The sequence below is a fragment of the Ahaetulla prasina genome, chromosome 6, assembly GCF_028640845.1.
Source record: "Ahaetulla prasina isolate Xishuangbanna chromosome 6, ASM2864084v1, whole genome shotgun sequence".
NCBI classification, from domain to species: Eukaryota; Metazoa; Chordata; class Lepidosauria; order Squamata; family Colubridae; genus Ahaetulla; species Ahaetulla prasina.
Genome location: NC_080544.1, coordinates 61,287,040 through 61,306,097, shown reverse-complemented (window position 1 = coordinate 61,306,097; position 19,058 = coordinate 61,287,040). Strand labels below are relative to the sequence as shown.

The following is a 19,058-nucleotide window of genomic DNA, read 5'->3' as shown; positions in this document are numbered from 1 at the left end:
GGCAGATGCTGGAAACTGAATTCATAGTCTGAAAGTGAAGGACTAAAGGCATAGGGAATCAGCTCACCATGGAGTAGAACGAAATGAAAAAAGAACCCACAAGTTTTTTCTTGTTTCCAAGAATCTTTTTTTACTCATAGGCAGTCCAGGAAGAAGAACCACAAAACCTTCCACTTGTTTTCATGCAATTTTGGTTATATGATTAATGCTGTTTTCTAATAAACTGTGTCAAAGCTACAAATGAAACTTCTGTGGAAGATTTCAAAGGTGTTAAATGGTATAGTTATCCTAAAATTTACACAATTTGTAATTTAATTGCACAAAATTTGTAATTTAAAATAAGACCTGCCTTAGGCATGAAAGCCAGCTGGGTGAGTTTGGGCCATTCAGTCTCTCTCTCTCTCTCTCTCTCTCTCTCAGCTCAACTCACTTCATAGGATTGCTATTGTGGAGAAAATAGGAAGAGGAAGGCGTATTAGAACATTTGGAGCCTTGAGATATTGATAAAAATAATAAAGGCAGGATTTAAAAAAAATATAAAATCTAGAATCAGAAAATGCTCCTTTTCATCAATTAAAAGAGCAATAAATATATGAACTATTTTAGAACAGTCTTCTGAAATCTCCAATATTATGGCTGAATGTAAGTGTAAGTGCAATCGCAAAGCTCCACTCATTTAATTCTGCCACTGCTGACATGCAACAGGACTGTGTTTTAATAGGAAAAATGGGGTGGAGGTGAAGGAGCTATAGCCTCTCCTGGGCTATTTATCAAGGTTGGCTTCCCAGCCCTTTTTTCTTCCACATAGCTTTGATTCCAGAAGTGAAGAATGTGAAATTGACCACTACTGAATAAGGTGGAGGAAGTGGTGTCTTGTTTCTTTTCTTAAAAAATATTTTTGTGGTACTTTTAACACTTTAATATTTTAATATTTTAAATATTATATTTTAATAGAAAGTAGAATGAAAAACATATTTTTATTGAGAATATTCCAGGGTTAAACACCTGAGAGAAATAAAAGTCTGTATCTGATACAGTGGAGAGAGAATTCCTAGCAAGGCCCAAAGCAGAAAATACCTGTAGTCTATCCTCTACAGCAGGAGTCTCCAACCTTGGTCACTTTAAGACTTGTGGACTACAACTCCCAGATTTGGGAGCAAAGCTGGCTGAGGAACTCTGGGAGTTGAAATCCACAAGCCTTAAAGTGACCAAGATTGGAGACCCCTGCTCTACAGCCCTCTCCCTTGGCTCAGATATTTCAGGCCCTGAAAAGATTAACATAGGATAAGATTTTTTTAACATATCGTGTCTGCACAAGATTTAAATACAAACACCACTCTTTGAACAGTGTTTCAAAATAAATTAGAAACCTAGTATAGATCTCTTCAAACCTTAGCGAGATGACTTTGCAGTATCTTCTTCCACTTACTAGCCCAAAGTCTGTGTTTTGAACGAATTCTAAGGCAGCCAACATATAGTTCATTCAAATGTGAAATGCACTAGTATGCAACCTGAAATGCACTAGAAATGCACTGTAGAAATGCACTACAGCATGCTTAATTATAGTCAAGTTGTTTTTTATACAGATTGAATTGCTCAGTTGAAGCACTGCAAAGTTTTAGCTTTAACACACATACCCCCCCCCCATTGTATACAAAGGTAGGACAGAAAAAGGATTAAATAGTATGCTAGCTGCTATATCAGTTTGACCCTAAGGAGGCTGCTTCATTCTTTAGAATAATGAGGAAGGCCCTGAGGCTATGATTTCTTATCTTGAATATAATGCTTCTTGTGATGCAACTCAAAATGTTAAGATCCTTTTGACAATAGTGTTGCATGTTGAATTGTATTCAGATTGTAGACAACTTGATAATCTAACCCTTGTGTCCTTCCTGAAAGTTATTGGTTCTTTCTCTTTTGAGGTTAGAGAAAATTCTTGCAGCTTAAGGGGGTTGAGAATAATAGCTAATTAAAGTTGAGAGTCTTCTTCTAATTCTTCTTCTTCTGGACCTTCAATCATTGAGTATGAAACTACAAATTAGTTAGATATAAGTAACTTTAAAGGTCCTTGGTGCAATATTTTTCTTTGAAGAATAGCCATCTATTCCCCTCTTAGTTGGTAGTGTCTGTATTTTATTACTTCTCTTTAACTATTAAATAGCAAGCAGCTATTTAAGAAGTATACACTGTTAGTTTATCTTACCCTTTAAAAATGAATCTAAGGTCAGCAGGTGCATTGGGCAACAATGTATTTGTTGTATTTAATAGTTATCTTTCCATGAAGGCACCAGTTCTTTTATTCTGAAGAATGCTAGGTTTGCTTGGCTATCAGGTGTCAGGTAAAATTTATGTATAGTGGCTTTTCCGTGCAAAGATGTTTCTATTGACAATTTTACACAATCATAATATGACTTCTTAGGCAAAGTTTGCCTGTGAAGCTTTGGACCTAGGCAGTAGGCTTTCTAATCAACAAGGCCGCATAATTGCCAGAATCCAGCTTTCTTAGCTGTTTTGCCATTCTGCTATTCTCTCACAGACCTTTGTTATTGTGGCTATTTTTTACTTTATCTTTGACTGACACCAGATACAATGTCTGGACAAAGTGTGTGTGTGTGTGTGTGTGTGTGTGTGTGTGTGTGTGTGTGTGTGCGTGTGCGTGTGTGTGTGTGTATACATTCAAATAAATGTAAAAATTTTCCCCATCCCTGGAAAGGAAGGTAGTTTAATAGGTTGTGGAGAGCTGAGGGTGATACGAAGATTGTGTTAAAGTCCATTTTACACATTGGCAGCTGTGTTTTCCATTCAAGGCTTGAGTACCAACATTTTTATTTATTGTAAAAAGAGCTGTTCCAGTTCAGTCAATCATTAATTTTTTTGTTTAATCACCAGGCAGTCTGTTTCTAAATGCAGAATAAAGAAATTAGTTAGAGTAGGTGGAGGAAACCAGAACATTAAGATGGGAAAAGAGATACAAAAGTGACATGGCAAAGGAAGGGTGGGGCCTTTTCAGAGGACTCTTAACAGGGTCTCCAATTATCAACATTCTATGCTATAAAACTTTCCAATTTGTTTTAGAATCATGTCCCCTGACCTTTCAGTGTTCACTGTATGTTTGGATAGTTTGTATACACACTGTACATGACTTTTCATTATCTTTTATAATGTGAGTTTTTAAAGCGTTCAGTTGTTTTTCTGGTTGCCATTGTTTAGAGCTATGAATTAAATAGAACCCAGCAGTTTTTTTCCGCCATGTCTTAAATTTAACTCTTTGGAGTATTTCTTTTTCTTTGAAAAATGCAATACTATACATTTATCCTTATGAAAAATGAGTCTGTGAATTATAGCTCAATATTTTGATTTACTGTTTCCTTCTACATCTTTTTTATAAGATCACTCAGCTGACTCATATTTGGATCACATTCCAGTAAGACACAAGTTTGATAATACTAAAGTTTAACCAGTTTTTCTAGTTTGTACATTTGGATTTTTTGTTTTCCTTTCTCCCTCCATTAAAATATATCACATTTGTCAGTATAAGATAATTCTGTAGATTATAGATTAATGTGTCAGTGCATTTAGTTTTAAATCATGCCATTGTGCCATACCTACTTAAGTTTGCTTAATTTATTCTAAATTTTCCACAGTTGGGATGGGGTTTATCTTCAAGTTTTCTTGAAGATTTGGAAGTTTAATGAAGGGCAGTTTAGAGGTCTGTACGTTTTTTTACTAAGATAAGTAACTCATTCTGTTTTCACTTAAGGAATTACTGATTTTTAATGGTAATTGCCGATAAGAAAATTTCAAATTAACATTGCCATTATGATAACTGATCATCATGATAATATAAAAACATGAGATAAACCTTAGTTATATTGTGATACCCACATACACAAACAAAATTTGATAGCTATATATTATATACTGTATTTATGTAGTATCACATAGTAAAATATGTTAATATATAAAAATGTCTGGTAATAACAGATGCTACAATTTGGTTTTATATGTAAACTATATCTAATATGCTGTCACCTGAACATTGTACCTTCCATCAGTGTATTCCATTGTTCCTAGAATTTAAGAGGGGAATTTTTTGACATTTCCAATATTGTGATCCAACGTTGAGTAGAATACCCTCTGTGTGATAGTCAGAGCTACTGTATCAGCATCCTATAGCTTTCCTTGACATTGTACATACATACTGTACTAGGACTAACAATAAAGCCTTTATTATTTTGATAAATAACTCAAATCACCTCTTTGGAAATGTTCCTTTCCTCTTTGCCTCAAAGCCACCCTCTTTACTCTCTACATCTAACTCTAGTGGCTATATATCTCATTGCAAAAATTGCAGCGTAACTTTTCATTTTGAAAGTGATCAGATACCATTATTAAGACTTTTCACTTCCATAAGAAGGGAATAGAGGCACCAGAAATCTCTTAAGAATAAGAAAATACCATTGGAGGGTATCTTAGATCAATGTGGATATATAAGTTGACTTTGGCCATAAATTAACTTTTTGAAGTTCCACAAGATACCCAACTGAATTCATCACTACTGGCTTCAAATTACCATCTTGAAATAATCTCAATTTTTCAAAGTCTCATTAGCTTTGCTCAAAAATATATTTAACCTTCTCCTATCTCTTCTTAATACCAATCCACTAAGAGATCCAAACCCTGTTAACAATAAGGAATGTACCACCAGGACAGTGCTAGCATATAGGATGGCCAGAACAACCAATGATTTTAATACCTGTGATTTTTTTAAACACATAAATATTATAGGCGAATGAAGGAAAAAACAAGTTTGTACTAAAGTTCTGAGCCAGGAGGTTGTAATAGGTTGTAATGAATAATGATCATTGTCTGTTTTGGCAGCTTTTCTAAACCTATAGCTAACATAAACACCAATAATCATAATTATCATATAGTTTCTCTTCATACTTGGTCCAGACACTTCTGAGGTCTTTTTACTATCCAAGACAGTACCCTCAATGTTCTTTTTTTTAAAATTTGCATTTATATCCCGCCCTTCTCCGAAGACTCAGGGCGGCTTACACTATGTTAAGCAATAGTCTTCATCCATTTGTATATTATATACAAAGTCACCTTATTGCCCCCAACAATCTGGGTCCTCATTTTACCTACCTTATAAAGGATGGAAGGCTGAGTCAACCTTGGGCCTGGTGGGACTTGAACCTGCAGTAATTGCAAGCAGCTGTGTTAATAACAGACTGTCTTAGCAGTCTGAGCCACCAGAGGCTCAGCAATATGTATACCCAAGGAATGTATACCCAAGGAATGGCTTGATTCTATTACTCTCCCAATATAATGTTCATGATCACCCAGTTCTCTTTCAGTAATTAGTAAAACTATGTGCCATGTTTTATGTCACAAATGTTCAGATTGGCTACGCTCTAAGAATATTTTTGTACTTGAGCAGTTTCAAATCTGGAGTCTTTGCAATGAACCAGCATATACGGTAATTCTGTATCATTTAGCAGAAAAATAACAATAATCTCCAAATGAACCCTCTACATTGCTTTCATAGATCTAAAGGTGGCTTTTAATTTTATATCTTGAGAGAAACTATGGAGAAAATTAGTAGTGTCCGAGATACCCTCTAGAGGAGAAACTACAAAGTGTGTAATGGCATTTTAATTTTCAAAAATTATTGCAAAAGACCAGTGGAGCTATCCGTATAGAAATTATTTGTAAGAGCTAAAGGTAAGCAAGCTCATGGCAGCCTTCTGTAAGAAATCAGGTTGGCTTACTTCATGTTGCCTTGATGTTCTTCCTAGGAGGCAAGGAGAGCCATTTCCAATGCTTTGCTGGTATAATGCCAGAATATGCTGCCCTTTAGTTATCTGGTTTTAAGAGGTTTTTGAAGAAAAGTTTCTTGAACAAAAAAAATGTGTTTCCCTTTTCCTATTCTGTCCTATGTCATAACAATCAACAAGTAATTTGATGCTCCAAAACCCAAGAAAGAGATACTTCTACTACACTGGAAGCAGTTTCCTTTATTATTCCTTACCTATAGTCTTAGTCTTGCCAAACTAAAGCAATTACTTGCATCATTAAAGGCCTACTCTGAGAACTTCTAGGGAGCAGCTATCTTGACTCTCTTTCTCCCAACCAAACTATTTAAGCTTCACGGTTTCTTGGTCCTCTGGAATGCAGCCCCTCACTCCTGGGAATCCAGACTAAATTCCATCATTTGATTTCCTCTGTGAGATATAGCCTGCATTCAAACAGAGATATCTTTTTAACATTAGTTTACTGATTTATCTTAGATGCTTAGGATGCAATGCTCAAACTCTCTTGTGCAAAGAAGTCTACAGAAGCTTCAATCCCAGCAAAAATGTTTGCCAAATGCAAACTGTACTCCTGCATATCAGAAGCTTGCTTTTCTTTTTATAAAAGAACTACTTCTCATTCTTTGTAAAACACCTTATGTGCTTCCTTCAGTGCTTTCTTTACTTGTCACAAGAGATCTTAGTAAATCTAACTCATTTAAATTTATATTGTATCTAAGTCATTTAAATTAAATATAATTCAGTTACCGGTAAATTTATTTTTATGTTATATAAAGTGCCTTTCAGAGGAGATTAGTTCCCAAGGTAGCATTAAGAAAACCAAGATCATAAGGGGAACTTGGGACAATGCATTAAAAGGAAACAAAACCAAAATGTTTGCTATGGGTAAACAAGGGAAGTATTTATGCAAATAAAGTGAGTTTTACTAGAAGTACGAACAGCTGAGAGAGGGCTGGAAAACTACAAAAAGATTATGATGCTCAGAGGCTACATTTCAAGGTTAGAGTTTTTTTGATAGAGGATGGCAGCATCAATTCTCATGCAATATACAATTATGAAAATAAAATGTGCTGAGGCATCAATTTGCCAAACCTGAAAAGCATTTAATCCAATTGCTATACCTTTTTTTTTTTATGACTCTGTAATCTCTTGCTTTGGGGTACAGTCGTGTACACTCCACGACTCCAACTAATGGAGCTGAGCATCTACTGGCCAGATACCCTTCCTGATGCCTACACAGAGTTCACAGCAGATACTTTCTCTTTCATTTATTTCATTTTTCATTTATTGAATTTTTATACCGCCCTTCTCCCGAAGGACTCAGGGCGGTGTACAGCCAAAGTAAAATACAAAATATATACAATTAAAACATATTTAAAATGGACCAAATTAGTAGACGGCTGACAAATTAAAATAAATTTAAAATTTAAAATTTCAAATATAGATTAAAACCCCCAATAAAATCAACCAATTCATGCCAGTCCCGCTTGAGTAAATAGATATGTTTTTAGTTCACGACGGAAGGTCCGAAGATCAGGCACCTGACGTATGCCAGGGGGAAGTTCATTCCAGAGCGTCGGAGCTCCCACAGAGAAGGCCCTACTCCTGGGGGTCGCCAGCCGACATTGTTTGGCGGACGGCACCCTGAGGAGACCCTCTCTGTCAGGGTTCTTTGTACCCTGATAGAGAAAAATCTAGCACTGTGTAGGATTGAATTCTAAACCCCTGAGTGGGAGGCAAGCATTTTCAGCTCTAGGCCACCACGCTGCTCTCTATTGCTACATGGTTGTTGTTTTTTTAAAAATCCCATATTCTCTTGGATATTCTTCCTGAACCCTGGGGATTTTTGTGTCAAATGTTTACTTCAGATTAAATCATATATTTTAACAAGCAAAAACCACACTTACGCTAAGCATTTTTAATATCTGAAAATTAGTACATGCTGTCATTTTGGTCATGAAACATGTAAGTCATAAACTGCATTATCATAGCTTAAAAAAATAAATAACGGCCTACTGCAAAACTCTTATAGCCGTCCACAAGCTAAACATCTCAGCACCGCTGATTTACATTGTTAGCATCTATTAATCTCTTCCCAAGTATTAAATATGGTCCTCAGCCATCAAAAAGTTGTTCATCACCGTTCTAGTTTAAAAAGCTATAGTTGATATGTTGACCATTAAAAAGGCCTATATGAAAATTCATAAAAGTGCTATCTTTACAAGATGCTGCCGCCGAAGGCTGTCTCGGTGAAATGCTCTCAAATGGTTTCTTTATTTTTAATTATTCTCTGCGACTCACTATGGATTTCTTATTCATGAGACCATCTGCTAAAAATTAAGCAACGTTTCTTTAAGGAGCAGCTTTCTGTGATCTCACACACCCCGTCTTTACAAACGCAGAGGACATTCTAACACAGGAAGAAGCAATTTCCCTGGAGCCATGGATTACCAAAAAAACCAAATGGAAGAAGCAAAAAAGAGAGGTAAAAGGGCAGGGATTTTAACCAGATTAAGAAATAGGAGAAATAAAACTCCTCTGCCTTCAATTTTCCTAACCAACTTATGTTCACTTGCTAATAAGATGGACAAAATACTCCTTTTAAACAGATACAATTCTGACTTTTACAATTCAGCAGCCCTATGCTTCTTGAAACCTGGATAAATGAATCAATTGATGATAGCAGCCTGCATATCCCAAGGTTTCAGATTCAACGATCAGACAGAATTGCAGAAACATCTGGTAAAAAGAAGGGACGAGGCTTATGCTTATATATCAACAACAGCTGGTCTCAGGATATAACTATAATATGTAAATTCTGTGATGAAAACTTAGAGACATTAATTATCAACTGCAAACCATACTATTCACCTCGTGAATTTTCCTCATTTCTTCTAATTGCTGTTTATGTTCCACCACAAGCCTTGGGTAAACAAGGCATTATGAACTCTAGCTGACCAAATTATGGAGGCTGAAGCCAAATACCCTGATTCACTGGCCATTATTTTGGGAGATCTAAACAAGGCAAACTTAAGGAAAGAGTTACCAAAATACTTTCAGCATGTCAATTGTCCCACTAGAGGCAAGAATACTTTAGACCATTGCTACACAACACTAAAAGATGCTTATCAGTCCTTACCACGAACAGCTGTGGGACATGCTGATCATTGCATGATTCACCTTGTACCTGCTTAGAGGCAAAGACTTAAAATCACAAAACCAACAATTAAATCAGTGAAGACCTGGATGGAGGAGGCAAAGTTAAAGCTACAGGCCTGCCTTAACTGCACTGATTGGAATGTTTTTGAAAGTACCTCTGCAGACTTAGATGAACTCACAGAGACTGTAACATCATATGTCAGCTTCTGTGAAGACCTATGTGTACCGACCAGGAACTTGCGAATATGCAGTAGCAACAAACCTTAGTTCACAGCTAAACTTAAGCAGCTACATTGTTCCAAAGAGGACAATGAAACAATTACCTACAGAAAAGGTAATAAAATGCTGTACAATCAGGCCAGAAATATATTAACAAGGGAGATCAGAGCAGCAAAAAGAAGCTCCTCTGAAAAGCTAAAGAATCAGTTCTCAACAAATGAACCAGCAAACATGTGGAAAACTCTTAAAAATATCACCGGCTATGGCAATCTCCTTCCCAGGCTGAAGGAAATCAGAACCTGGCAGATGACCTGAACGTGTTTTACTGCAGGTTTGAACGGAAATTACAGCCACCTATCTCCACAACCCCCATTTCAGACACACCAACAACAGCCGAGCCTCCTACCCCATCCCATCCCATTGGGTTCACCACTCCTAGTGATTACAGAAAAGGAAGTGCAAGACCTATTTCACAGACAAAAGCCAGGAAAAGCTCCAGGCCCAGACAAGATAGCTCCTTCTTGTTTAAAAGTCTGTGCTGACCAATTGGCCCCCATCTTCACCCGTATCTTCAATAAATTGCTAGAGATGTGCTATGTTCCTTTTTGCTTCAAACACTCTATTATCATCCCAGTGCCGAAGAAGCCCACCATCAAGGAACTGAATGACTACAGACCAGTTGCTCTAACATCTGTAGTCATGAAAATGATTGAAAGGCTAGTGCTGTCTCACTTGAAAACCATCATGGATCCGCTGTTAGATCCCTTGCAGTTTGCATACCAAGCAAATAGCTCAACAGATGATGCTGTTCATATGGTTCTGCACTACATCCTACAACATCTTGAATCGCCAAAGACCTACACAAGGGTCCTCTTTGTAGGCTTTAGTTCAGCATTCAATACTATCATTCCAGACACTCTTCTAACTAAGCTAAACCAACTACAGGTACCTGATCACACTTGTAAGTGGATCATGAGCTTCCTAATAAACAGGAAGCAGCAGGCAAAGCTAAGCAGAATCACATCAGATACCTGTACAATTAGCACAGGGGCCCCCCAAGGTTGCATGCTCTCCCCACTTCTCTCTGTATACCAATGACTGTATCTCTAATGATCCATCTGTTAAACTACTGAAGTTCGCAGATGACACAACCGTGATTGGTCTCATTCGACACAATGATGAATCCGCATACAGATGGGAGGTTGAATGACTAGCCTCGTGGTGCAACCGGAACAATCTGGAACTGAACACACTCAAAACCGTAGAAATGGTGGTAGACTTTAGGAGAAACCCTTCCATACTTCCACCTCTTACAATACTAGACAACACAGTATCAGCAGTAGAGACCTTCAAATTTCTAGGTTCTACCATATCGCAAGATCTAAAATGGACAGCTAACATCAAAAACATCAAAAAAACACAACAAAGAATGTTCTTTCTGCGCCAACTCAGAAAGCTCAAACTGCCCAAGGAGCTACTGATTCAGTTCTACAGAGGAATTATTGAGTCTGTCATCGGCACCTCTATAACTGTCTGATTTGGTTCTGCAACCCAACAAGACAGACACAGATTTCAGAGGATAATTAGAACTGCAGAAAAAACAATTGCTAACAACCTGCCTTCCACTGAGGACCTGTATACTGCAGGACTCAAAAAGAGGGCTGTGAAAATATTTACAGACCCCTCACATCCTGGACATAAACTGTTTCAACTCCTACCCTCAAAACGACATTACAGAGCACTACACACCAGAACAACTAGGCATAAGAACAGTTTCTTCCCGAACGCCATCACTCTGCTAAACAAATAACTCTCTCAACACTGTCAAACTATTACTAAATCTGCACTACAATTAATCTTCTCATCGTTCCCGTCACCCATCTCCTTCCATTTATGACTGTATGACTGTAACTTTGTTGCTTGTATCCTTATGATTTATATTGATATTGATTGTTTCCTGATTGCTTAATTGTAGCCTATGACTATCATTAAGTGTTCTACCAGAATTCCTGATGATATTTTTTTATGTACACTGAGAGCATATGCACCAAGACAAATTCCTTATGTGTCCAATCACACTTGGCCAATTAAAAATTCTATTCTATTCTATTCTATTCTATTCCATTCCATTCCATTCCATTCCATTCCATTCCATTCCATTCCATTCCATTCCATTCCATTCCATTCTATTCTATTCTATTCTATTCTATTCTATTCTATTCTATTCTATTGAAGTTGTCTATGGAAATTTCCAGAAAATCCAGTTGCCTCTTGTACAAAATTGTTACAAGATGATTAATGTTAAAGAGTTATTTATCAATCATGTGAGTAGAAAAGAAAAAAGAGAGAAAAAAAGAATGTTTGGTCATAGAGCCATGTTTTTAGCAGCTTGTCATGATTAGATAGAATAATGGGAACTTTCAGATCTGCAGATTGGTTCTTCACTAGTGCAGAGTAGCAGTTCATTGATTGCTATATGGATATATTATAATATTATAATTTTCAGCTGATTTCCTTGTAGATGTACCCAATCCCTATGTAATATTCATCCGCACTGCGTTGCTCAGCAGCTTGGTAGAATATTTGTTATGGCTATTTTCTATTGCACTCGGTCTATTCCTTCAGATCACTTCAAGCTGATAACCTTTAAAACAGAGAACATTTGCAAAGCATGTAGTATTGCACCACTTAGAGGCAAAGAGGGAATATTGCTTGCAGAGCAGTGGCAAAGGAAATATATATATATTCTGACTGCAGAATATCTGGATGATAGGATTAAATGCAGTTACCTGAACTTTCCTGTTCCTGGAACTAAACTTTATGTGTTCTAAGACTGGTATCTTTCTAAGGTTTCCAGAAGCCCATGGGCAAAAGGTTCATGAGATCCTTCCTGCATCCCATGCCATTGTAACCTTTTCTGGCCATTTAAGTTAGTGATACACCAAACAGAAATATTGGGAAAAGTCAAATTATTGAAATCCTTTTAGGCATTATTTTCATTTAATTGTCTTGAATGAAAAATGTCTTCACTCTTTTAAAAATGCTATCTTTTCCATACATATATGCAGTAATAAAATGGGTTTGGAGAAAGGGAGCTGGAGAAATGACATTTTCAGCCTGGTGGCCCAGGGTACAGACAGAAAGTCTTCAACAAATCCAGGTTATGGATTGTCTATAAATATTAATAAATAAATTACAGCACTTTTCCATCAACCTCTCTGTGCTTCTCCCTAGATCTCCTGACATATGTGATCAAGCATCAAGATTTCTTTCAAAACCAGACAGTGTATAAAGAGGTGAGTGGAGTGTGATCCTTGTGATTAATGAAAATGTAGAGATGTCTAAAACTTGATGTGCTGAGGCCTCCTTGTCCTTTGCTAGATGATAGATCTGGTTAATTGGTTGAGACTTGAAAATAACACTCTTGCTGCTAGTGGGGGTTTTTTAGGCAGTAAAAGTAGTAAAACAAGATGGTATCTGAGGTAAATCCAATGGAATATGCCTACTCCTGGAGACAGTCTTCTGTTTAGTCTTCTATCCTTCTCTCTGCATTATGAAGTGACAAGCATCTACTGATTGCTAAGTCTGTTAATTCTCTTTTGCTTCCCTCCATGTCTAGATGCTCAAGTATGAGACGGGCTTCCTGGTTTGTACTGTCATTGGTCTTCTGTTCATTGTCCTTGTGCCGCTAGTGGGCTTGTATTTCTGTTGCTGCCGCTGCTGTGGACACTGTGGAGGTTTCATGTACCAGAAGCAGAATAAGCACACTGCCTGCAAGAGACGGACTCTTTTTTGCTTTCTGCTGGGTATCACGGCTGTTCTTCTGTAAGTTTCATCCTGTGGAAAATAACAGAATGAGCATGTGGGAATGTGACTACTGTATGGGCTTTTGCTTATCTTTATAGTCTCTGATTTAAAGTAGCTACTCCTGCACCACTGCATTGGTTTACGTTGACAGAGAATTGTGTAGCACCTTAAAGTTTATAGTTGTATCTCATGAAGTGGACAGTGATCCATGGAAGATGAAGTTATAATAAATAGATTACTTTTTAAGATGCTTCTTGTTGATTTCGCAATGTGGCCTTCTGGAAACACACTGAAATCAGATTCCTTGATTTGTATGGGTACACAGCAGATATTCCTAATATAATATGCAGAGTGTCTGAAGGACAGAGTTAACTGAGATGTGATCCAGTTCTTTTGTCTCCTTGGCAAGTCTGTCAGGATTGTTTGTACTTGGGGCATGGTTTCCTGAAAGTTGGGCCTAGGATGGGATGGGCCAAGCGGGGAAGCACTAAAGGAAATGACCATGGCGGGAGAGCAGGTTCTATTGTGTGGGACTAAACAGTTACAAAGCTGCTGTTTGGCCAAAGAGTGCAAACATGTGATAGCAGCCTGGAATATTCCTGGTAATGTTTGATTTTGCCAAAACTCCCTTCAGCAGTTCTTTTCAGAAACAAGCACATTGTTAAAACATAAATATGCCCTTGAGCATGTGTGGACTGCACACCCACCCTTATTTTTCTTTACAGAAATTCCCACATATTAGTATATAACTTGTTTCCATGCTATTCCCAGAAGGACACAAAGATCAAAGTTAGCCATAATGTATTTTTGTTAATTAGTTTAGTTTACTTTAGTGTCATTGCACCTCGTACAACGAAATTAAATGCCATCTTCAGTGTTCATTATAACTATAAAAAATAAAACACAAACACACATCCTTCACATTCTATACAATTGAATTGAAAACCCCTGATATTGCATTAATATTGCACTATACAGTATCAATATGATTACTGCCCTGAGATAGAAGCTGTTTTTCAGCCTATTTGTCCTTGTTTTTATTTTCCTGTACTGTCTACCAGATAGTAATAGTTCAAAAAAAGGGTGCCCGGGATAAGATGGATCTTTAAGACTGTTTTGAACTTTCTTAAGGCAGCAGGAGCTATAAAGCTCTTCCAAAGAGAGGAGAGGGCAACCAATGATCCTCTAGGCAATGATGTTAACCCTCTGGAGCGCTGTCCTATCTGCCACTGTGCAATTGGCAAACCATACACAGGAGTAGAAGGCCACAAGCAGTTTTTCATTCAGTTGCTGTTTCCTGAGAAGTCTCAGGAAGTATAATCTCTGCTGGGCCCTTTTGACCAGTGCTGCAATGTGAGTGCCCCAGGTCAGGTCCTCTTTTATGCTAACACCCAGAAACTTAAAACTGGCCATTTGCTCTACTTGGTCTCCGTTGATAAGCAAGGACTGGATGTCTGATCTGTTCAATATAAGCTCCTTGGTCTTATTGGTGTTAAGGACCAAATTATTATCTCCACACCACAAAAGCAACTGGTTCATCTCATCTCGATAGGCAGACTTATCCCCCTCCCCGAGATGAGTCCCACTACCGTTGTATCATCTGCAAATTTAGTAATAGTATTACTAGCGTGAGTGGGAATGCAGTCATGCACATAAGGAGCATAGAGTAAAGGACTCAACACACAACCCTGTGGTGTACCAGTGTTAAGAATAAGGGCTGAAGAGATATGATTACCTAATCTGACCCTCTGAGAGTGGCCAGACAGGAAATCCATAATCCAAAGGCAGAATGCAGACAGGATAATGCAGACAAAGGATTACAAAGAGATTGTGCATAACATTGTTAACTACAAGTGAATTGAGTGGGTTAGAGAGAGAAAGTGCTACAGAATTTAAAAATATGTTGACAGATCACATAACTAGGGGATTCCAAGCTGAAAACACACTATGATTCTGTAATGTTAGAGAGAATATAAGGCATTAAGTGCTGACTCTGAACCATACTTAATTTTTCCTTATTATTATGCCCAGCTTCACACATAATGCTAAGGTATTTTTTAAAAATGTATTGTTGAATATAATAAATTAGCTCATAGGTAATGTTAAGGCAGAATTGGTGGCTTCATACATCATGCAAAGCCAAAAAACCCTCAACTCATTTACATCTAAACATTTTACAAAATTTGTATCCTCATAACTTTTCAAATACTTAACGCAAGATCAATGGCTAAGAAAATTTTTATTTATTCACTCACTCACTCACTCACTCATTGCATTTATATCTTCCCTCAGTTGTACAAGACCTCAACATATTGCTATATTTGCAGCCTGTTGAATGATGTTACTAGTTGTCCTTCACAATTTTGTTCTTCTCTTTTTTTACTTCTTCTGCTAAAGGGCTGGAGATATATGTGCATATGTCAGCAACCGCCGTATATCCCAGGGTCTAGGGAGAGGTTTTATCATTTTCAACAATACAGTGAGCAACCTGAATGCTTATCTAAATTCTATACCTCAGGTAAATGTGACATACTCTATATTATATCTTTACTGCTCTATCTTACCCTGTGTTTTTCATACTCTATTCTGTATCAGTCCCAGTTGCCATCTTAGTTTTTAGTATCAAAAAAGTGGTTGTTGAGCTGTATCTCCAATGAGACCATGCCAAAACTGGAGAGCAATTAGTCAGATGGCCGTACTCCACACTTCAAGATAGGAGGGCATTTAGAGTGTAGATGCCCTCCTATCTTGAAGATGACTGTAATGCACAAGTTACAGTTCACGGAAAGGTATATCCTTTCAGAAGTTGTGGCCCCAAGTTGTGAAGGATTTCATTGGTTGGTATCAACTCTTTTTATTTGAAATGAGCTAGCGCAGGAAACCTGTGGCGATAATGTCCGATTATTCATCTAGCTGCTGTATTCCGTATCAATGGATATTTCTAGACTATCTTCAAAATTAGCCCCAACTCTTTCCCTCTCCCTCCCTCATTTACCTCCAGAAACCAAATATTGCATTTATTTTGTGTATCAAATTTTTTTCGGTGACAAAAAACTCATAGATAGTTCCTTAGAAGCAGTCCACTAAGATCTTCAACAAATATTGTTGCAGGGCAATATAGGACCTATTTTCTACGTGCACTATATTTCAGTCTTTGATGTTTATATAATGATTCTTTTGTTCAACAATTCTGATGGTTACAGCGATTTTGCCAACTGAATCTATATACAAATAGTCAATATGTGACTTTATATCTGGCAAAGGACATGGACAGGATACTGAGGAGGCTGAATGCGACCACATGTTTACTGGACCCGTGTCCCTCCTGGTTGGTACTGGCCACACAAGGCTGGCTCCTGGGAATTATCAATGCCTCTTTAATGGAGGGTGTCTTTCCTACTGCCTTGAAAGAGGCGGTGGTGAGGCCCCTACTTAAGAAGCCCTCCCTGGACCCGGCTATTTTGGCAAATTATCGTCCTGTCACCAACCTTCGCTTTGTGGCGAAGGTTTTATTTATTTATTTATTTATTATTTAAATTTGTATACTGCCCTTCTCCCGAAGGACTCAGGGCGGTTCACAGCCAGGTAAAAAACACACAATACACAATAAATACAATTAAAATACAATTAAAAAACTTATTAAATTGGCCACAATTAAAAATTAAAAATAAAAACCCATTAAAACCCATAGACTTAAAAAAACTAACCCAGTCCAGCGCAGATGAATAAGTGAGTTTTAAGCTCGCGGCGAAAGGTTCGGAGGTCCGGAAGTTGACGAAGTCCTGGGGGGAGTTCGTTCCAGAGGGCGGGAGCCCCCACCGAGAAGGCCCTTCCCCTGGGCGTCGCCAGACGACACTGTCGCGCCGACGGCACCCTGAGGAGTCCCTCTCTGTGAGAGCGCACGGGTCGGTGAGAGGTATTCGGTAGCAGCAGGCGGTCCCGTAAGTAACCCGGCCCTATGCCATGGAGCGCTTTAAAGACGTTCACCAACACCTTGAAGCGCACCCGGAAGGCCACAGGTAGCCAGTGCAGCCTGCGCAGGATAGGTGTCACTCGGGAGCCACGAGGGCTCCTCTATCACCCACGCAGCTGCATCCTGGACTACCTGTAGCCCCCGGATGCCCCCCAAGGGGAGCCCCATGTAGAGAGCATTGCAGTAGTCCAGACGAGACGTCACAAGGGCGTGAGTGACTGTGCACAAGGCATCCCGGTCTAGAAAGGGGCGCAACTGGCGCACCAGGCGAACCTGGTGGAAAGCTCTCCTGGAGACGGCCGTCAAGTGGTCTTCAAAAGACAGCCGCTCATCCAGGAGAATGCCCAAGTTGCGCACCCTCTCCATCGGGCCAATGACTCGCTCCCGACAGTCAGTCGCGGACTCAGCTGACTGTACCGGGATGCCGGCATCCACAGCCACTCCGTCTTGGAGGGATTGTGCTTGAGCCTGGTTCTCCCCTTCCAGGCCCGGACGGCTTCCAAACACCGGGCCAGCACTGATAGCTTCATTGGGGTGGCCCGTGTGGAAAAGTACAGCTGGGTGTCATCAGCGTACAGCTGGTACCTCACACCGAAGCCACTGATGATCTCACCCAGCGGCTTCATATAGATGTTGAACAGAAGGGGCGAGAGGATCGACCCCTGCGGCACCCCACAAGTGAGGCGCCGCGGGGTCGACCTCTGCCCCCCCGTTAACACCGTCTGCGGCCGGTCGGAGAGATAGGAGGAGAACCACCGATAAACGGTGCCTCCCACTCCCAATCCCTCCAACCGGCGCAGCAGGATACCATGGTCGATGGTATCGAAAGCCGCTGAGAGGTCTAATAGGACCAGGGCAGAGGAGCAACCCCTATCCCTGGCCCTCCAGAGGTTGTTGAGAGTGTGGTGGCATGTCAGCTTCCCTGGTACCTGGATGAAACTGTCTGTCTGGACCCTTTTCAGTCTGGCTTCAGGCCTGGGTACAGCACGGAGACGACTTTGGTCGCGTTGGTTGATGATCTCTGGAGGTCTCGGGACAGGGGTTGTTCCTCTGTCCTGGTCCTATTAGATCTCTCAGCGGCTTTTGATACCATCGACCATGGTATCCTGCTGCGGCGGTTGGGGGGGTCTGGGAGTGGGGGGCACCGTTTTTCGGTGGTTCTCCTCCTATCTCTCCGACCGATCACAGACAGTGTTGACAGGGGGGCAGAGATCGACCTCAAGGCACCTCATATATGGGGTGCCGTAGGGGTCGGTTCTTTCGCCTCTCCTGTTCAACATCTATATGAAGCCGCTGGGTGAGATTATCCGTGGTTTTGGGGTGGAATACCATCTGTACGCTGATGACACTCAGCTGTACATTTCCACCCTTAACCACCCCAATGAAGCTGTCGACGTGATGTCCCGGTGTCTGGAAGCTGTGCGGGTCTGGATGGGGAAGAACAAGCTTCAGCTTAACCCATCCAAGACAGAGTGGCTGTGGATGCCGGCATCCCGGTACAGCCAGCTTACACCATCGCTGACTGTTGGGGGCAAATCATTGGCCCCCCGGGGGAGGGTTCGTAACTTAGGCGTTCTCCTGGACAATCGGCTGTTCTTAGAAGAACATATGACGGCCGTCACCAGGGGAGCTTTTTATCAGGTGTGCCTGATTCACCAGTTGTGTTCCTTTCTTGACCGGGATTCCCTTTGCCCTTGTCACTTCCCGCCTGGACTACTGCAATGCTCTCTACATAGGGCTCCCCTTGAAGAGCACCAGGAGGCTCCAACTGGTCCAGAATGCGGCTGCGCGGGTAATAGAAGGGGCACCGCGATGCTCCCATATGACACCTCTCCTGCGCAGCCTGCACTGGTTGCCGATGGTCTTCCGGATGCAATTCAAGGTGTTGGTCATCACCTTTAAAGCGCTCCATGGCACAGGACCTGGTTACTTACGGGACCGCCTACTGCCACCTATAGCCTCCCATCGGCCTGTGCGCTCCCATAGGGAGGGCCTCCTCAGGGTGCCATCAGTCAAACAATGTCGACTGGCGGCCCCCAGGGGGAGGGCCTTCTCTGTAGGGGCTCCAGCCCTATGGAATG

General features: G+C 40.0%; 1 protein-coding gene across 1 annotated transcript in view; it reads left to right on the top strand.

The window, feature by feature from the left end:
- The window catches only part of LOC131201422 (prominin-1-A-like), a 64,876-nt gene that overhangs the window by 15,085 nt on the left and 30,733 nt on the right, over positions 1-19,058 (top strand). The window contains exons 5-7 of the mRNA XM_058189303.1: positions 12,432-12,493; positions 12,817-13,022; positions 15,402-15,522. Of these exons, the coding sequence (XP_058045286.1) occupies positions 12,432-12,493; positions 12,817-13,022; positions 15,402-15,522 (389 nt within the window). The remainder of the gene's footprint in view (positions 1-12,431; positions 12,494-12,816; positions 13,023-15,401; positions 15,523-19,058) is intronic.